The following is a 21043-nucleotide window of genomic DNA, read 5'->3' as shown; positions in this document are numbered from 1 at the left end:
GAACGCGCTCACAGATCCCGGAAAATCACTGGCAGTGTGAATGAACCAAAATCAAACGTTCCCGGGACACATTATCTGTGTATTTTCCTGAATTTCTGTGTGAAAGTGGCTTAAGGCTAACATAATCATACCTAAAGCCATACAAACTTACATTTTAATTTCATGGGGACTATCTGATTGAAATGGAAGACAAAAAAAAGTAGGGTGGAGCTTGATTTTGTCCATTTGGATTTGATTGGATGGTTGTGGTTTACTATTGGTAGATCTCATGTGAGTGACAGGTTGCCCCGCCCCCATGCCAGTAAACACGTCATCTGAGAAGAGATGAGATGAGCTGCAAAGAGGCAGGGGAGGTTATTTTGATTACAGATTACCAGGCACATGAATAATTTATAATAAACTGCAATATACCATTAAAAATAACTTTACTTTACTAGACTTTACTAGCCCAATGAACTGCAGTGCACAGTATACGCGTGTGTGTGTGTGTGTGTCCAGTGAAAGCAGTGTAAACAGAAAGTATTCGCAATGCCTTCCTGCTATTCTGACCAATGAGAGCGCTCATACCGATCGCTAGCGTCCAACCACGCGCGACGCGTTGCTTTAAATTACGTCACTTGAGCCGATAGGTAATTTGTCGATTGACCAATGGGACGCCCGTGTGTACTCGCTGTTTTGGCTCTGTAAGCCAATCGGAGGCCGCGCTCGGGTTTGTTGTTAGTGGTGATGATGACATGAAAATATTTGTTGTTACTGGAAAGGAGAGCGAGGACGGAGAGAGTGTGAAGCAAGCAAGGGCCTCGCTTTCAACGAACACACACACATCGCACGGGGATTTCCGTTCACGGGAGTCGCGGAGGAGCGAATGTCGGTGAATATGGACGAACTGAGACATCAAGTGATGATTAACCAGTTTGTTTTGACCGCGGGCTGCGCGGCGGATCAGGCGAAGCAGCTTCTGCAAGCGGCGCACTGGCAGTTCGAGGTAACCGTCGATCAATCATCCTTACCAACACTATATTCACCATATACTGTATACTAGCCTTGTAAACCGCAGATCACTAGAGGTGGACGGAGATGCTTCTGTATGTGTGCTCGTTCAAAGCGCCTCTTCATCGCGCCGGATGCATTCACCGCGTTATGTAAAGCCACGTCGCATTTGTTTGCATGTAAACAATGAGTAAAGCGTTTCGTGTTGACTATCTCGGTAATGTGTTCGGCTTTCTAAGGGCTAGTCTGCTGTTAGCCTGTTAGCCAGTCTGAGGCAGAGCAGCTTTGTGTTTGAATCCACTATAAAGCCACGAGCAGCTCACTGAGATAATCTGTCTGTTTAACACGGGTGGAAGTGTGTGTGTGTGTGTGTGTGTGTGTGTGTGTGTGTGTGTGTTTTACAGTTATGTAAATTAAGGCGAAGGTGGTCAGAGAGGAAGCAGTGTTGAAATTTACTGGTTTGAAGACTCATTCAAACATGTGACATTAAATGGATGTATTGATGAAGAGGTGGATTGATACAGAGATAGACGGTAAATAGATGAATGGAAACTTGGATGGGTAGATGGATGAAAAGATTAGGTACATTTATTCATTTGCCAGATGCTATTATCCAAAGCAACACTGAATTCAGTGAATATTTTCTTAGTCCATGCATCCATTCATTTGGGAATCGAACCCATGACCTTGGTACACATGGATAGAGAGATGGATGGGTATGACTAGACATAACCATCATACATTTACTGAAAATATGTGAGCACAAAATCACCCAAAGAGATGTTTACACCAAAGATAAGTGTAACAGACAAAATACTGCCAAACAACCGTGACAGAAGAACAGTACAGAAATAGTACATGCAGCTTTTAGTGTTGCATTTCTTGTCAATTTCTATTTGTTATGATGGTTTATGAAGAAGTGTTTTCCAGTTTTACGGCAGCTCACATTAGAAGTGTTGTGTGGTTGTTTTGAGTGTTTCCTGTAAGGAAGAAGTGTTTGCCACAAACGGACATGCCTCAGAGACGATCTCATCAGCAGTGTTGCAACACACTCACAGAGAGAGAGAAAGAAAGAGAGAGATAGACCGTTTTTTATTTACATTCCCTGGTGAAAATTCAGCCAAATGAACCCAAGCACACTTTAATCATTCACATCCTCTCACGTGTGTGTGTGTTTTGTTCCTGTTGTGGCTTTTGTTAGGACACACACACACTGGTTTGACTAGTTAATGTGTGCATTGTTTATAAAGTGCACATACGTGTAGTAAGCCAATGAGCAAGTCAGTTCCCTTTAGCTCAACCCTAGTAAGTAGGGTAAAGTTTACTCTGCCGTGTTTGGACTCGAATGCTGCCTGTTTTTTACAAAGAATAGTGTCTGAAACCGCTTTTATTGATAACGGTATAATAACTAGTATGCCATGCTGTTATCACATGACCTTATTACATGGAAATGTAATTTAGGAAGTGGCGTCCAGTTATTTTGCCAATCTAAACTTATACTATCATAAAAAAAATATAGTTTCTTTTGGTAGACTAAACAAATAAGGAGGCAGAAGAAGGAAAAAAAAAAAAAACTCTTTTCACATGCATTTTTTTCATAGCAGGGAGTTTTTCAGATTCAGCCTAAACTGCAACTTAGTCAAAGCTAAAATTATTCAGACACCAGATATCATTTTTATAGTTTTTTACTAGTGGATGCTGGACACTATAGTTCATTTATGTAAGCGAGGATAGCAAAATAAAGTAAACTGTGACACATTTTACCTAAAAATTCTTAATACACTGGACTACCAGTAAAATTTATACAAATTTGGGACCCAAAATTATTCAGACACTTTGACCTGACCATGTTTTTTCTTTAATTGCTAATGCGACATTTTTACACCACAGACTGGACAAAATTAAGCATTGCTTGGTGATTGGTTGACCTAAATTGGTATTGTAGTCCAGTCATTTTAAGCCAAAATGGGGGTCTACCTAGGACAAATTGCAACAGAAGCAAACTCAACTGATTTTGTATCCTCAATATGTCCTGAGTAAGGGGAAAAAAAGCCCCAAAGAATCCCATTAGGGGGAAGTTTAGAAAAAGACCCAAATATACCCCATTCACACGCCTGTCGCCTATTCATTCTTTGATCACGTGAATAGGGTACAAAATTTAACCTTTAGATATCACCGTGAAAATTACTGAGTTGATTACTTGCATCAAGACGAACAAAAAATGTATTACAAGTTTTTTTTAATTGTTTGTTAACATGGGCAAACGGTGCATAATCTAATTACGTATGTGCTAATTTACATAAATACCACAACAGATCTGAACATTGGGTATAGCCAGGTGAAAATGTCTTGTTGACAAATAACCGTAAAATACTTAATGTTAAGGTCTGAATGGAACTCATTTAGGCTACCCATGAGCATTAATACATAGAGGCAGGAAGAAGTACTTTAGAAACTAGCCTTTATTAATTATTATTGCAGAGATGGGGTTTGGGTTTGGGTCTGGGTCTGGGGGACGAGTCTGAGGGAAGAACAGGAGACAAGGGTAAGGGGAATGCAGAAGACAAAAGGTAGCCAAAATAAAAAGTGAACCCCCAGAAACAGTCCCAATTTTATTTTCATTTTTTACCCTATTCACGTGATGAAAGAATGAATGGGGTATATGTGGGTGTTTTTCTAAACTTTCCCCTAATGGGATTCTTCTGTGCTTTTTTTCCCCTTACTCAGGACATATTGAGGATACACAATCAGTTGAGTTTGCTTCTGTTGCCATTTGGCCCACCTTTTTTCATAAAATGACTGGACTAATTGTGTAGTTAAATTTAACAGCTGACAGCTATTCATCCGAATTCATCTGTGAGAAGGAGGGCCAAAACCAGCGAAATATCAACTGATTTGATCACTCTGAGTTCTTGTCATATTTTATTACCATTTTCTAAACTATAGCGACTAAACTGTGATAATGTGAGAAATGTTGAAGCCAAGGTGTCTGAATAGTCAGTGCTCTTGGTGTGAACGGGCCTTAAATCTTTGCAAGCTGTGTTCGTAGTATACGTGGTGTACGGCACTTGTTTATCAGGGCATACTGGTGTTGTCATAACTCTTTCCTCATATTCTGTGGTTAGTGTTTGTTAACTTTTACTGGTCTGTTTTTTTTTTTTTTGATGGCGAAAGAAAGGAAGTCAACCACACCTTCACTAACAGACACGCTTGTGTTTACATTCTCAGCACTGACGTTCTCCATTTGATCCTGAAGTATCGGCCACGTCCAGATGGTTTCTCGAATGTATCTGCTTCTGAGTTGAACAGGTGGTCTAACAGGGTCTCTCTCTCTCTCTCTCTGGTGTTGTGTAGTAGTGGTTTGATTGATTGTACCAAGTGCATGTCTAGGACATGTGTCCCCTTTGGATCTCTACGGCTCTTATACGACGTATAGGTTTGGTGACAGATGAAGGAGTCAGAAAGCACTACTCTTAACCTTCTGTGATAACATCAGCAGCTAAACGCTTACACGCTGGGGAAGTATGTGTTTTAGTCTCGGGAAGCTTTGAATATCAACGTAAAGTAGGGGTGTAACGACACCCTCGTGTCACGATTCGATACATATCACGATACTGAACTCACGATACGATATTATTGCGATACTCCAAGACATATGATAAAATGTTAACAAACATTTTATTAAAATGCTCAATTTGGTTTTACATTGGAGTGTAAATGAATAGGCTTGGACTTGGTGCTGGAAACCCAATGCACAGGACAATAGAGACACCAGCATAAAAATATGCATGATTCTGAAACTGAAAACATAATTATTTTAGACGAATATGCTTGCACTCTTTCACTGACTAGATATTTAAAATAATGTAGGCCACTTTTTACTGGTAACATCAGACATTTGGCATTATCAGGACCCATAAATATTCCCCAGTTGTATTATTATACATTATATTCAACATATAGTTTGTAGTGCTGACACTAAAACCTTACTTCCACACACAGTAATATTTATTTTGGGTGAACTATCCACTAAACATATTGTTGCATGTTTGTATTGCGATATATTGTGACACGATATGTTGTTACACCCCGAACACGCCTAGTTTTTCCTGGAAAGCTCTTATTCCAGAAATCTATTACCGGCCTGCGCCTCTTGCATCTGTGGCGGACGCAAGTGCAGTGCTGTTGTGTTGGTAAAGCCAGAGGATGAATGATGAACCCGGAGAAGCTGTTGCCGTAACCTGGTGACAGTGGTAAACATCTGACGCTCGTACTGTCATCACAGTTCAGAAACAAACACTACAATGTGGAAAGAGACCTTCTGGAAAGGTTCAAATCAAAGGTATGCCGGGGCCAAGCCATCAAACCAAGTGTGAAAACAGATTCACTGACATTTTCGAGTGTTTGTTGATATTCCTATTTCCCAGAGCAGTGTCCACTTGACAGCATAATGAGTTTGACTCGCTCCAGCAGCTTGTGTGTCGATTCGCCGTCCCTTTCTGCACATAAGTGACCTGGTTTATTGTGTTGTGTTGGTTAGATGGCTCTCTGTGGGCATGTTCTGTACCCGCTTATTTCCACCGTAACGGCAGAAATCAGTCGAGGCTGGACACGACTCTCCAAACCGACTAGAAACTGACAGTAAGCGTAATTGTCAATCGTTTCCCTTGATATTGTAATCGTGATTGTAATTTACATTATAATACTTTTGTAGGCTACCTGAATGCTTTCTTTATCTAGGCTACACGTCAAAAACAAGCTGAGAACCGAATTTAAATTAGTTTATTGCGGATTCATGAATCGGTAAATGAAGACAACGGCTAAACAACTACACATTGGTCCTGCTAGCATGAATAACAGAAATGTTAAGAAATTGTACATAGAAAATGACAATGCAACCAAATTGATGCCGTCACTGACTGCAGGCTTAAGGTGTACTCGCATTTACAGTTACTTTATGCAGTGATATTTATCGAAGTCAAAAATTTGTTGTGGCCTGGAATTTCACATTTCACATTGCATCAGGTTCAAGATGGCAAACTCGTTGCCTTAGAATTCCTAAAATGCCTAAAAGTCCCCCTGTGGAAAAAAAAATCAAGTTTTTAATGTTGATTATATGTCTATGTGGTGTTTTTAATGTGCTTTAACACAAACCATGTGCAAATTCATAAGTCGACACCATTGCTGAGTATTTTCTCCTTAAAACTGCAGTCAGACAGTCTCAAAAACACGGTTCGAAATCGCTGGTGTTTCTGACGTCACAAACTACCTTGTAACCAATCAGGTCAACGTGTGATCGTCAACGAGTGGATATCTGAGCTGGTGTGTGTGAGTGGAGGCGGGGCTCATTTGCATTTTCATAGAACCGCATTCACTAAATGAGGCAAAGTTACATTCAAGCTATTTTAAGACATGAAGACATTTTCAAGGAAAAAACTTTTAAATATGTCATTTTGATGATCATAGATGAGTTTTAAGGGATAAAATGATTGACTACAGGGGGACTTTAAGTAGGCTAAATAAAAAAATTAAGTTATGTGAACTTGACAATTCCACAACTTGTCTTGTTCCACAACTTAATTTGTCCAATTACGCGTGAAGTTTGAAATTCGCCAAACAACAGTGTGACTGCACCTTTAATCTGTAATCAACAAAGTTCTTGATTAGTTTGTGTAAACTAAATTCTTTTTGCTACCTAGCCAAACAGCATTTTTGGCCGTCTAAAGGCCAATTCATACTACAACAGATTTCAACCAATGCCGGCAATCACCAGTTTACAGTACATCCACTTTCACGACATTCCACAACCCAACAAGTGCCGATTCAACATGTTCAATAGGGGAAACCAATCGCTGACCAACGGCGACAGGGGTAACGCACTGATCCGACAAAACCAGACAAACGTGTCTGTTGTCATTGGTCGGCATTGGTTGCAGTACAGGTTTCATGAATCCAGACCTTTCAGCCTGATTCACATTGCATTATTCTCATCAAGAACTGAAAATAGGGATGCACCGACATGAAAAATTTGGCCGATATGATAACTCTTTATATTTGAAAGCCGATAACGAATATATTGGCTGTTTGGCTGGAGCATTGTGATATTTATCGACATTATACAATCTGAAATCAGGTGTAATGTGCGAAGAATTAGCTTGATATCAGAATGTGTTTCAAATAGGGATGCACAAAGTATATATCGGCCACCATATTGGTATCGGCCGATATATGTTCATTTTAAATGTTATCGTCCCGATAAGAAAATTTGGTCGATATATTAAAGCCGATAAATAATAGATCATTTCCTTCAGCTGAGACACTTCAGATCAAACTGTTCGCCGTGATGTTTTTGAACTGCTTGAAATATGATTGAAATCACTTAAAAAAAGGAAAATCCAGTTCAGTTCAACATGTGCAGCGCAAGTCTGTCATATAGGCTACATAACATTATAATGAGAACATTATAACTGTGTGTTTGGGACATTGCTTTTAATGGTGAGACTTTTGTTTTTGTAATCAGGCTTTCAAAAAAAACATTGGATTAGATTTATCGGCCAATATATTGGTTATCGGCTTTCAAATATAAAGAGTTATCGGTATCGGACAAATTTTTCATATCGGTGCATCCCTACTTTCAAAGATTTGGTCTCTAGGGTTTACGTTGGGAAGCTCATTGTAACAGCCTGGAATTTTAAGACCAATAAAAACCTAATTCCCAGAACTCCAAGCCAATTAGATTACAGCTGACTGAATTTTTTTTTTTTTTTTTGTAAGGTTTTAGCATTTTTGTGCGCAAATATGCATCATATAGTGCATGAATAATCCAAAATAATCTCAACAAACAGGGTTCGACTCATTGGATGTCGAGTTTGTACATTGAGGAACCCTCTTTTAGCAGTTAGTGCCAGTGTTAATACAATACAGATGCTCTGTGTTACAAGCGTTCATTGTTTAGAGCCATAACCGTGTGTGTGCAGTCGGAAATGAGCAATCGTCCCGCACTTAAATGAGAACAATCTCTGTACACATGATGGCGTTTGGGGGAGGGACGGAGAAGATTTGATGACAAAGAACCGTGTGGTTCTGTAGCAGCGGAAACAATGGCGGATTGGCGAGTTCATCTTGATATGTGTGTCACGTCAAGCCGCAGACATTCCTGCACTAGCCGTGGCTGTTGTTAAACAAAACTAGAGAACAGGAGAGAGACTGGAGAGGGGGAAGGGGCCGGGCGGGGGATGAGAAGAGGGCGCTCAGTGTGAGGGAAGTGTTCCCAGACGAGGGGTTGAGGGACGGGAGGCCAGACACTCGTGTGTTGGGCAATATTTTGAAACCATGACCATTTAAAGGCCATACGTTGAGTTCAGAGATGCTCTGAATACGTGAATCATCAGCCAATCCTATTCGGAAAACATTGATACGATACTCTTGGCTTGACACGATGCTCCAATGAATCATTTATTCAAAATAGATTGTATGTATCCAGTGACTAATACAAAAAGTCAACTTTCCTGGTATAACGAAGGAAGAGGGTTCATAAAAAGATGAGAGAAATCTAGAAAAGAAAACCTTTGATTGTACTTTGGCATAATACAAACTTGCTAAAAAAATCAAATAAAAACATTAAACATGAAATGATGTCATGAGTATGATTATAAAGTATAAAATATCAGATGATTGAGTCAAGATTAGTTCAGGTAGAGTGTCATGTGGTGGAACTCCCACAGTAATGTAATGATATTTATGAATGAATGAATAATGATATTTGTTAAAAAAATGTTATCTTAAAAATATATATATATTTTTTAAATTATTGATGAAGATGTGTACACTCACATGTATTCAAGGGAAATTGCTTGTTTTAAATTACATTTTTATGCCGCGTTCACACCGGACGCGAATTGAGCGTAAAATTTGCTTCTACACGCTTGAACGTTTTGAATCCACTCGCCAAACGCCAAAGCGAGCGTTTGAAGCGAAATAGACGCGCGTTCGAGGCGAAATTCACTTCTTGTGGGAGGGGCAGGTCTAGGCGGTTGTCTGTTTGCAAGATGGCTGATGTTGATGGAGCATTCATCGAGAGAATCACCGCTCTGTATTTGCTCTGGAGAGCAGAACAGCGGCGGAGGGGTCATCGTCGCCGTACTTGGGTCCACCAGACCCTCCGGAGGCGTACCCAGTTTGGCGAGTTTCACCACTTTCTGCAGGAGCTGCGCCTGGATGACGGCCGCTTTCAGCGGTGCTTCCGCCTGTCCCGCACCCAATTTGATGACCTGTTGTCCCGTGTCAGAGCGAGGATCCTCTTGAGGATGCCTCCGTTTATCACGTCACTTAACCACGTGACAGCAGCAAGGAGGCTCCTGATTGGTTAACACGGTGCGAACAGACGCCAAAGTTCAGATTTTTCACTTCAGGCGTTAGACGCGGATTTGCTTCAAACGCGTGAATGCACAAAAAGCACCAAATAAAATCACTTGCGCGTAACGTGCATATCGCACCAGACGCTCAATTCACCTCTTTCGTGCAAACGAGTCGAAATTGCATCCATCGCGCCGCGCTAAATTTGCATTCAGTATGAACGCAGCATTAGAGTCATAAGAGCTACAAATGTCCCGGCTCTCTCCTTCACTGCAAGTCTGTGTTTTTTTTTGCTCAGTTTATCATCCACAAGACTCAAATCTCCTCAAAAAGCTTTTAAAAGTAATGCCTTACAATTGTGGATGCACCGATTATTAAAATTTTGGCCGCTAACCGATGATTCTTTATATTTGAAAGCCGATAACCGATATATTGGCCGATAAATCTAAATCCCAATTTTTATATAATTTGAGAGCTTGGTTACAAAAACAAAATGCCATGTCCCAAACATAAGTGAAATAAATGAGTTATTTGAAAAAGTAACTCAGATATTTTGTTGTAAATTTAACCGTAATGCAACACTTTGCTAGTTAGTTGCTTGAAAAAAGGTAATCTGGTTACATAACACTGGTGGAAGTAGTGATGCTTGTCTTGGGGAGCACAACTGGTTTGCCCAGGTGTTTGTGTATTTTTCAATCTGACATTTTTCTGGAGCTCTGAGTCCGTATAGTGTATCAGTTGCTAGAATCCTGCACAGATTGCGTGTGCCGATTTAGAAACCCTCTTTTAGATCGCCGAGTGCTTGAACCGACTGACCCGTGGCAGGGAGGAGGGAGGAGAGAGCGACGTTTCCAAACCAGTTCCTCTGCCCATTCATGTTGTAACACAGCTTCCTCCGTCTCATCCCCATCTCTTTCTCTCTCTCTCTTTCCACAGACGGCTTTGAGCTCGTTTTTCCAGGAGTCCAACATCCCCAGTCATCACCAGATGGTAAGTGTGTTTAGCATGGAGAGAGAAGGGAAGAAAAAAAGCAAAGCAATGCCGTGTTCAACATCCTGTCATTGTCATCAGACGGCCCCGTTCTCAACATAGCATCTGAGAGAATAATGAGGGGCTGAACTTCCTGAAGGCCACGGATATTATTAAAGAGCCTGAAATACACTAGTCTGGGCTTCGTGGACAATGTTGTGAATTGTTTTTCACACGACTAGTTTTTGAAACAACATTTGAGTTACAATTCTTATCACTCGACATCTGTGATTTTATGCACTGATTCGGACGGGATGAACATCTCCATGTGTACTATTGAAGTGGGAGTGTGTGTTTTCTAGACGTGGGCGTTACAGAAGGTCATGTATATGTCTTTTAACTTATTATTTTAGTTGATAAAAAACCACAAGTTTATTGCAGCGGCTGTTTGTAATAAAGAAAAGAGCAGAGAAATCTAGACAAGTATCTTACTCTTACCTGACACTGATATTAAAATCGGTAAGTTTTCGTGATTTTTGCTCTATCTATTCATTTGATATGTTATTTTTTTGTCGGATACCGTCCATATCGAAACTAAATAAAAACATGCCGAAGATTGGTGCGCAGACGGTAGCTCAAGTGGGTCAAAAAACACATGGATAATACAATATCAGCAATTACAGACATTCGTATTCGGACAGGATTCGATTTCTCAGAGGACCTTGAGTTCGCTGAAAAACAGTAGGTAATTTGCCCTGGAATTTTCACAGAGGTTGTGTGAGGAAAAACACGGACTTGGCAGATTCCGACGGACGGGATTAAAATCGCAAAGTGTGTCTGTGAAACACGAGTTTCTCTAACTGCCACCTGGAAAACTAGTCCCATCCGAATAGGGATTTTGTAATATTTTCACTGATTGCAATGCAGTTTGTGTGCAAGTCCAGAACCAAGATCGGCCAAAATAAAATAAAAGTAAAATGAGTCTTTGGAGCGAAAACTGTCCTATATGTGATGCAATCTGGGAAAACCATCACATAATGAAATTTTACCTATTACATATGAATGTTACAGTACCATATGAAAGCTGGTTTCAAGCCCTTTCCAAATCGATTTTTATTTTTTCCGGGGGTCACCAGGGGTCTCATTTATAAACGTGGCGTACGCACAAAACGGGGATGAAAATGTGTGTACGCCACTTCCGACGCATCAGTTGTGATTTATAAAAACAAACTTGACGGGAAAATTTGCGCACCTGCACGCAAACTCTGACCCATGCGTACGAACGTTTTGGAGATGGAGCAGTTTGGCGACACCGATGGTGAGCTGGAGTTAAGTGTCTTTTTGGTCACTTTTAGACAGAAAATCTAAAGAGAATTAAACATATACAGAAAGATTATACAAATATAATTTCACTCACCAAGCCTGTCACTTGAAGCAAATATCCATCCCTTCTTAAATGTCCGCGCTTAAATGTTGGGCCGTTTAGTGAAACTGACGCAATAACAGTTTAAATAAATAAAATAATGATTTCAACTATGTTTTACTTCTGATATAAACATTTAGATTAAATATGCCATTCAAATTAATGGAGTTAAACATTTAAACATGAAATCATTACTGAGAAGTTACAACATTTTTTATATTCAAATTAAATCAATAGAAATATTTGTTGTGGATGTGATTGTTTTTGAACACTTTTCCTGTGGCGTGCTTTAATGTTTTAACCACAGAGATAATTGCTTATGATAATACCAGACTGTCTGAGAAAATAGTTTTGTGCAAATAATGTCCAAGGCCTATCTGTTTCCATTAAAAATATAAATCAATTAAAAATACAATTCGGCCAGTGGAAAAGATTGAGAAAAACTTTCTCTGAAATGTATTCTACACTATTTGATGTATGTATTCAAAAACAAGGCAAGGATAGGCAACTACATGATTTTTATTAATGTAATGTGTCTTGTACCGTTAAACGTTATCACGTGGATGAATAATCATATGCAGATGAGGATCTGCATAGTAAAACTAGGCGTTGTAAGCTCCATATATGGTTATTTTGGGGTGGAGACGCATGTACGCACAATCTTCCGCTGACTGGGATTTATAAAGTGAATTCTGCGCAGGTTCTGGCGTACGAACGGTTTTATAAGTCTGCATATTTTTTTGCGTACGCCATTTTTGGCTTTCGGGCGCACGTACACTTTTAGTAAGGTTCCTACGCACAGTTTTATAAATGAGACCCCTGATCACTATGATTTTCAGGAACAGAATTTTAAGAAAAACAGGCTTAATTAACCCTTGGCGCCCTTTTTTTTTTTTTCACATATTTTAGTAATCATCATAAATTAGGTATCGTTTGAAAGCTTACAAACTCGAAATCTGTCATGTGAAAATATATAAATATAATATGAAAATATATTATATGGCCGGTCGACTTATAAAAACAGGTCGCACCACAAGAATTATTTGCGCTGGCACAAATGCTCCCAAATAAATTTCGAGGTCGCACAGACTAAATTTCGGGAGCATATGTGACAAAAATGGTCGCAATTTTAAGCCTTGTGATTTATAAACTGTGCTCATCAATTTTTAACAGTTATTGTAAGACTTTTATTGTAAATGTGTGGTGTACAGTGAAGCCAAAGACTAATTTCCACGTATGGACAATAAAGGAACTAAACTAAACTTTTAGCATTTAGCTAAAGCACAGCATGCTAAAGCTTTTCATAAAGTGTCATTTCATCCTCTTTTTAGTAGAAAAAATATCAGGGAAGACTAGACTAGTCTATAGACTACAGAGTAGTCAACGGCATTTAAGAAGTATCAGAGCCTTTGAAACCGGCATGAAACAGAAGTTGCGATAGTCTTTTCTTCTCTATAGTGACTGTATACCCGAGTGAAACGCTTCTGGAACAAGAACAGATGTAGGGCGGGGCTTGATTTTGTCCATGGGGATTTGATTGGATGGTTGTGGTTTGCTATTGGCTGATCTCGTGTGAGTGATAGGTTGCTCCGCCCTCACACCAGTAAACGCATCATCAGAGAGGAGAAGAGCTGCAAGAGGGAGAGGGAAGTCATTTTAAAGGAGAACTCCGGTCAATTTTAACATTGAGCTCATTTTTTTTGTACATTTGGAGTGCTGTCAGTACAGAGAACAACGACAAAAATCGGTGTTGCCTACACCGTGTTATCCTCGTTTTAAAATTTGCACCCTGTTGACTTCAATGGGGCAAGTTTTAAACCTGCTTTTAGCCTCTTAACATCCTTGATGTGTCATTACAAGTGCACAGGTCATGTGAGTGATTCCTTCTGAGTGAACGCGGGTGAATCTGACTGCAGTAGATGTGAAAGAAATATATAAAAAATTGTTTATTTACATCCTGTTTTCGGTCGAAGTCCACAGTAATCGATTGTCGAGTTCACGCGCATAGGTTTAGTACCTATGATCACGCGCGTGAACTCGACAATCGACTACTGTGGACTTCGACCGAAAACAGGATGTAAATACAGGTATGTGCGCTGGCTGAATAAACATCATTTTTTATATATATCTTTCACATCTACTGCAGTCAGATTCACCCGCGTTCACTCAGAAGGAATCACTCACATGACCTGTGCACTTGTAATGACACATCAAGGATGTTAAGAGGCTAAAGCAGGTTTAAAACTTGCCCCATTTAAGTCAACAGGGTGCAAATTTTAAAAAGAGGATAACACGGTGTAGGCAACACCGATTTTTGTCGTTGTTCTCTGTACTGACAGCACTCCAAATGTACAAAAAAATTAGCTCAATGTTAAAATTGACCGGAGTTCTCCTTTAATGAAAGATTATGAGACATGATTTAAAATTAAAAGATGTGCAGGGAAAAATCATGATATATGTGATATATGTAGTCTTATCAAACACTGATATGAAGATGTGCTGGACTAAACCTAGATCTCAGCCTCAGTCATGTGGTCTGGGGCTTGATGAAGTGATTTGTGTGTCTGTGCACACACACACACACACGCAGCTGTTTTTAAACCTCATCACTGAGACGGCTGAAACATGAGCCGAGCCATTTCCTCTCGAACTAAAACAGACGTGCATCCCCAGTTCTTCAGTCCGCCGAGGGTTACGCAATCAGTTTCTCTTCTCACAGAACCAGTCCCCGTGGACATGCCGCGATACGATTCCTGCAGTCAGATCAGCGTCGGCCTCCGCCCTCGACATGTGCGTGCCTGGATGTGTTCTCCTCTCCCTCTTTTAATCTGGCTGTATGTGAAGAGAGCGTGTTTGAGGAAAGCAGAGGCAGGAAGCGTAGCTGTGTTTGTTTTTATTTCGAGAGCAGCCATTACATCATGCAGCTGGGGACCATATATGGGCAAAGGGGCGGAGCAAAGCCAAGAGCAGGATCTGATTGGATCAGAAGCATTTGTGTGTGTATGTGCTGTTACTGAGTGTGTCTGTATGATACAGTCAGTCAACACAAAGACATTTATAAACACACGGGACACATTTCCTGAGGGCCACAGATGTCACTTCCGTTTTGTTCTCAAAACAAAAGAAAAAAAAAAAAATAGCCTATACATTTGTTTTTATCCGAAGTACACAGTTTTCTTTTTTTTACAATTTGCGGTAATGATAAAGTAGTTTTTTTTTTTTTTTTTTTTTTTTTGCCGAGTCCTATAGAGAGTCCCTCTGGTCTCAAACAGGTCCTTGGACATGCTGTCTGTAGGTCATGTTTACGCTGGGCCCGGCACACACTGTTATGACTGTCCTTGAAGAGGGAGTCTCATAGCAAAACACTCCATCCTCCGCAGTTCGAGCCCGTGAACGTATGCGCTGTTCGTCAGCTCAAATAGTGTTTTGTTTTATGTCGGCCGTCTTAACTTCGATAATTTTGACCCATACAATGTATCGTTGGCTATTGCCGCAAATATACCCGTGCGACTTGTGACTGGTTTTGTGGTCCAGGGTCACATATACAGAATGTAAGATCTGTTAGAGGAGTGTGGTGTAGTTTTCCAGTCAGTGTTGATGTAAACACTGAGGAGGGTGAAGAAGATGTGTTGACCTTTCAGTGTTTACACCCACACTGATGATGACCTACTTAACAGACTGATGTGTTTTCGTCCCTTTGACCCTCATCATAGCTCTCAGCCTAAATTAAACTCCATAAACTGACAAACCCTTCCTCCTCTTGTATCAGTCAGCTGATCTCAGTGTGTGTGTGTGTATTAAAGGAGCAGTTATCAGGAGCTCAAACTGCTGTCAATTATACGTGGCCTACTTTCCTTCATAACAGCCGAGAGACATAAGAGCACCAGTGCAAACATAAACTCGGGCTTTATGGGAACCATGGGACTGATGCTCAGCACAATGTTGTGGAGTTTGAGCATCTGACCCTGCTTACTGAGCATATACTTTTGTTTAAGGGTCCCGTAAAGCCTCATCAGTATCTGACATGCGCATCTGTGTGTGATGTAAATGACTGCAAACTTCACGTCGGACATTAGCGGCTTGTAGCGTCATGTCGTTCACGTATTATAACGCAACACTAACCTCCTTTTCCAGGCCACTGGAGAAAATGAGTTTTCATTACACAAAGGTTAGCCAATCATAAGTTATTTACGAATGGTCTTAAGTCTTAGATGTACAGGAGAAAATTCTGCCCTTAATATATTTTATTTAAATTTTTTTTGTCCTATTTGTTAATTTTATTCAAAATAAATAAATGCAATTCATATGTACTTTCACTTAAATGATCTTAAAATCACCTTTTCAATGATGAGGTTTTAATTTCTGTATTAAAATTCATGTATATGTGTATTTTAATTTAAATTTTTAATATATATCTTAAAAATAAAAATAAATGTATGGGTCAGTGACGTGACGGGTCATTTTTTTTGTCCAAAGGCCTTAATAATAATAATAAAAAAACAAATATATAACATCCAAAGTATGTAAGGTAGTACAACTTGATCTCTCTTACTTAATCCAAAAGGTTTTAATTATATTTTACTACATATAAAGGTATTTTAAAGATTTTGAAGTGTCAAAAGGTCATTCGGTAAAACCGATATAGTAAATATTTAAATGGAATAATATTGGTTTTAATAACTAAAGGAACTACAATAATACAAATATAAAGCAGATAAGGCTCTTTTTTTTTTTACATTTCCCCTTTTCTCCACAAAATCTTATTGTAAACAAAAAAAATGGTTTCAAATATAGTTATATCTCCATTCTATTTTTTTACACTTTTAAAAACCTTATTCGTCAATGACCCGTATATATGAATGTGTATAATGTATGTGTATGCATGCATACGTTTAGTATAATCCTTTATGATTATTCCTTAGAAATTATACACATTTTATTAAGGGTAAAAAAACGTAATCCTTGTCATATTTAAACAAAACTGCTTATTAATATTCTAAAAGATGTTCATCCACCAAATCAAAGTCATGTGGTGCGACCCAGCATGAGTTAAAAAACATAAAACAGGAAATGATGTCATACAGGACCTCCGTGACTGCGTTTGAAGTTCAATAAGTTTCTTGAAATATTAGATAAATTGTCCTTTTGGTATCAAGGTTAGTTCAGGCTTTAAAAGATTATGTGGTTCAAATCCTAATGCTAAGTGTTGTTATTTAATTTATAATTCATAATATTTGTTTAAAAAACAGGTAAAGTTCTTATCTTGACAGTATGGTACTATGGTTTTATTTGATTGTTACGCCATGTGCCATTTTTATATGTAAGAAAAGTTTTAATTGAATGAAAATGTCATAAGTTACAATATATATATAAAAAAAAAAAAGTATATATATTTTTAATTAGAATTTTAAAGTTTTAGTAATTTTGTTGTGTGTTTTGGTCGTTTCTTTTCATTTCTTTTAAATATCTTTTATAATTTTTTTTATTTATTTTTTATTTCAGTTTTAGTTAATTTAGTACATCTAAGCCTTGTTGCTTTGGAAACAAAATAAGTTAGTTTCTTTATTTCAGTAAAACTTTACAACAAGGCTTCATTAGTTAACATAAGTTAACTACATGAACAATACTACAGCATTTATTAATCTTAGTTAGGTAATCTCAACATTTACTTATAAATTAAATGTTAAAGTCCCCCTGTAGTCAATCAATTTATCGCTTAAAACAAATTTTTGATCACCAAAATGACAGGTTTAAGTGGTTTTTTTTTTTCTTGAAAAGATGTAACTCGACACCCTTACCTCATTTAGTAAACGAGGTTCTATGAATATGCAAATGAGCCCCGCCTCCACTCACTCACTCAGCTCAGAGATCCACTGGTTGACGATCACACGTTGATCTGATTGGTTACAAGGTAGTTTGTGACGTCAGAAACACCAGCGATTTCAAACCGTGTTTTTGAGACTGTCTTTGGTTCACTGCAGTTTTAAGGAGAAAACACTCAGCAATGGTGTCGACTTATGAATTTACACATGGTTTGTGTTAAAGCACATTAAAAACACCACATAGACATATAAACAACTTTAAAAACTAGATTTTCACCACAGGGAGACTTTAATACATTAACTAAACCTTATTGTGACGTGTTAGCACAGTTTCTTTCATTTCAAATAACTAAAAGTTTTGTTTTTTAAATGGTTTTAGCTTGAGTTAACTACAATAACCCTACATGTTTTAAACTGGATTCTTCACAAACTGATCTGATGATTGTGTGTGTGTGTGTGTGTGTGTTTTTAGATGTGCACTCCACGCAACACTCCAGCCACGCCACCCAACTTCCCCGACGCCATCACCATGTTCTCCAAGCTGAGGACGTCCGAGTCCAGCGGCGCTTCTTCTGCCCAGGTGTCCATGGCGTGTTCCCCTCCTCCTCCGCCCCCCTCACACTCCTCCTCACAGGGTTTCGGCTCCTTCTGGGCCTCCTCGCCGCCCAACCAGCCCGTCTGGCTGCCCCCGTCCTCTCCCACCGGACACCACACACTCCACCACCACCACCACCACCACATGCACCAGCCGCTCACGTGGCCACCCGTGTCCCAGCCCGCCAGCGGCCCGCAGACGCCCGTCGTTTCAGCCCTGACCGGCCAGAGATGAGACTCCCGAAGAGGGGTTTAAACACTCACTGAGACTTTTGGATGGCCGAGGTGGGGGGGGGGGGGAAGACACGGTACTCTTTCGTTCAGTTTTCTAAAGATGAACAATCTCTCTTCCTTTCGGAGATCTCGTGTTTTTTTTTGTTTTTTTTTTGTGTTTTCTTTTATCTACCGTCGATTTCATTTCTAGTCCAATCCTGGGAAAGAACCACTATGAGGAAAAAACAAAACAAAAAAATTATGGAAGGTATGAAAAGAGGCGCCCAAAAGACGTTCAACTCTCCCAACGGCGAGCCACGGATTCAGACCGGAGAGCGAATCTTCAGTCGTCGCTCTTTTGTTCCCGCTCCTCCTCTGTGTCGGAGACACGCACTCGCAATAAAGCGGCCGACGGACTGTAAAGATGACGGGGCGTATCATGTGGTCGTGCTGTCCTGAAGAAGATGTAGGAGGATGATGATGATGATGTTTCTGTAGAGGTAGTTGTTCTGTTGAGTTCCTAACAGAGGCTGTTATATGACTGTCGTCTGTTTGTTTCCAAACGCACAAGGCCTCAGACATAACGGAGATGCTAAGTTGAAGTTATTGTGAATCATACAAAACAAACCTTTGTTCTAGATTTAAATAATAAAAATAAATAAATACAAATAAAAAAAAACAGGAAATTACCAGGAACAGTTTTGCAATAATCCTGGTCAGAATTGTTTTAGATGAAGACGCCCTGATTTCGTTTGGTTTATTGTTTCGCTAATGACGACTTTAAATGCAATGTTTAGTTTTGTTTTTGTTTGATAAGTTCCCAACTTTTATTGTGTACATCAGGACAGATTCTTGTGTTTAAACTAAAACTGTGGTGGAGAAATACAGACTCAAGCTTTATATATAAATAAATAAAAAAGTGTTTGTTTTTTTATTTTCCCCGCAGAAACCTAAAAATAGTTCTTGTTTGATATGTAAAGAGCGCTGTGACATTTTGAGGTCCAGCTCATGGGATACACACTACCTCTGATCGGACCTCGCGACGGCTGTGTGTGTGTGTGAGAGACTCGAATGCCTCGCTCACTCTGCTGAACGTGCTGTGTGAAACCCATCGGACTCGTCTCAGTGGATCTAGCATCACTTATTGGTATTTCTGAAGGTATAGCGCGGGAAGGCTGAGTCTAGATCCGAACGCTGATTGGCCCGTTTCTTTAGTTTCGCATGACGTCACCTTGCCTTCATTCGTTCATCGACGTAGACGATCACTTTTGGCGTATGAGTTTGTGGTTTAGTACGACCTCGTTCGTTCATTTCATACGAAGAGACTGAAATCAAGGCTGTGAGGCGTGACATGTTCTGTTCTGTTGTGTCGGTCGTTTATAGATGATGGAAAAACGAAAAATTTGTGCTCCAGAATTATTTATTTTTTTTAGTTATTTACAAAAGCAATCTTCAAAAGCAATCATTTTTAATTCGATTTATTGATGTGCACAGGAATTTGTTTTGCTTTACACACACACACACACACACACACACACACACACACACAGAGATATATATATATATATATCATGTGTAGGCCTATACGTTCGTAATTCCATTTGCGATTTAATTGTCATATATATATTACATCCATTTCCGTTGAAACAATAGTTGAAATCTAATTTGGTTTTACTAACTAACCACGAACAAAGTAGCCTATTTGTAGCTACATTCTCAGATAAATCGTGATTTAGTTTTAAGCACAAGCCAAATTAATTTGTAAATGTGTATAAAATCATTATTGGGTAAACTTTCACGACAGTTTAGGCATGAATGTTTTTACGAACAATTTTACATGCATTTGTTCTTCTCGTTTTTTTGAGAGACGAGGTCCGTCGAATCGCCTCACAGCTTTGTCTTCTTTAGCATTGGCAATTTTCATGTAATCATCGAGGGCTGATAGACCAGCCTCTGCATGTCGGCCCAGAAAATGCATGTGAAATGCGAAAAGTACCCTTGGTTTTGGAAAACATGGGTGGATCGATATGACGGATAATTGTTTGTTCTTCCAGTTGGTTTCGCTGTTGTTTGCCATGTAGAACGAAACCTAAAATGTTGGTCTCCGAAGGGTGAAGATGTGTGTCAGTGTCTCGAGTGCCTTGAGGTCCAAACGCTCTCCATTTTATTCAGCTGTCGCTCTGTCCAAATCCCACAGGAACAGGGCCAACACTCGAGTCTCAGATGCCGTTCTCTCCAGTCAAGCATTGACGGTTTGAACAGTTGGGCTGCCGTAGATCTCAGAGCGTCGCGATGTCATTGACACCACTGGCCGGTGATTCAGTTCTTTGGGGACGATTTTGTTTTGGACTGTGATAAACAACACACACACACACACACACACACAGAGAGAGAGCGAGTCATGAGCAATCCCTTCATCGAGGAAACCAATTCATTGGCGAACAACCTTTTGTATCGATTCCCCTCCTGTACTATCTGTTCTTCTCCCTTGTTGAGATTTGTATTTATATGTCTGACAAAAAAAAAAAAAAGCTATGATCTGAAACCATTTTGGAGGTCATTGTGTTTATATTAAGGTCATAATAAATGATTTAATGACTAGTGTGTTTTGTGTTATTTGTCTTGAAAGTAACTCGACTTGTCGTGACTGAAACTAGGACATGCTTACACAAGTTCA

The 21043-nt window shown here is 39.4% G+C and overlaps 1 protein-coding gene across 1 annotated transcript; it reads left to right on the top strand.

Annotated features, from left to right (window-relative positions):
- The first annotated feature begins 730 nt into the window (after positions 1-730).
- On the top strand, positions 731-20967 carry ubald2 (UBA-like domain containing 2). The gene is made up of 3 exons (XM_084421105.1): positions 731-985; positions 10282-10335; positions 18032-20967. Exons 1-3 carry the CDS (start codon positions 866-868, stop codon positions 18386-18388), a joined length of 531 nt encoding a protein of 176 aa, XP_084277231.1. The 5' UTR covers positions 731-865; the 3' UTR covers positions 18389-20967.
- The last annotated feature ends 76 nt before the right edge of the window (positions 20968-21043 follow it).

Source organism: Rutilus rutilus, assembly GCF_951802725.1.
Source record: "Rutilus rutilus genome assembly, chromosome: 1".
Taxonomy (NCBI): Eukaryota; Metazoa; Chordata; class Actinopteri; order Cypriniformes; family Leuciscidae; genus Rutilus; species Rutilus rutilus.
The sequence above is the reverse complement of the archived record's forward strand: the minus strand, read 5'-3'. Positions and strand labels throughout refer to the sequence as shown.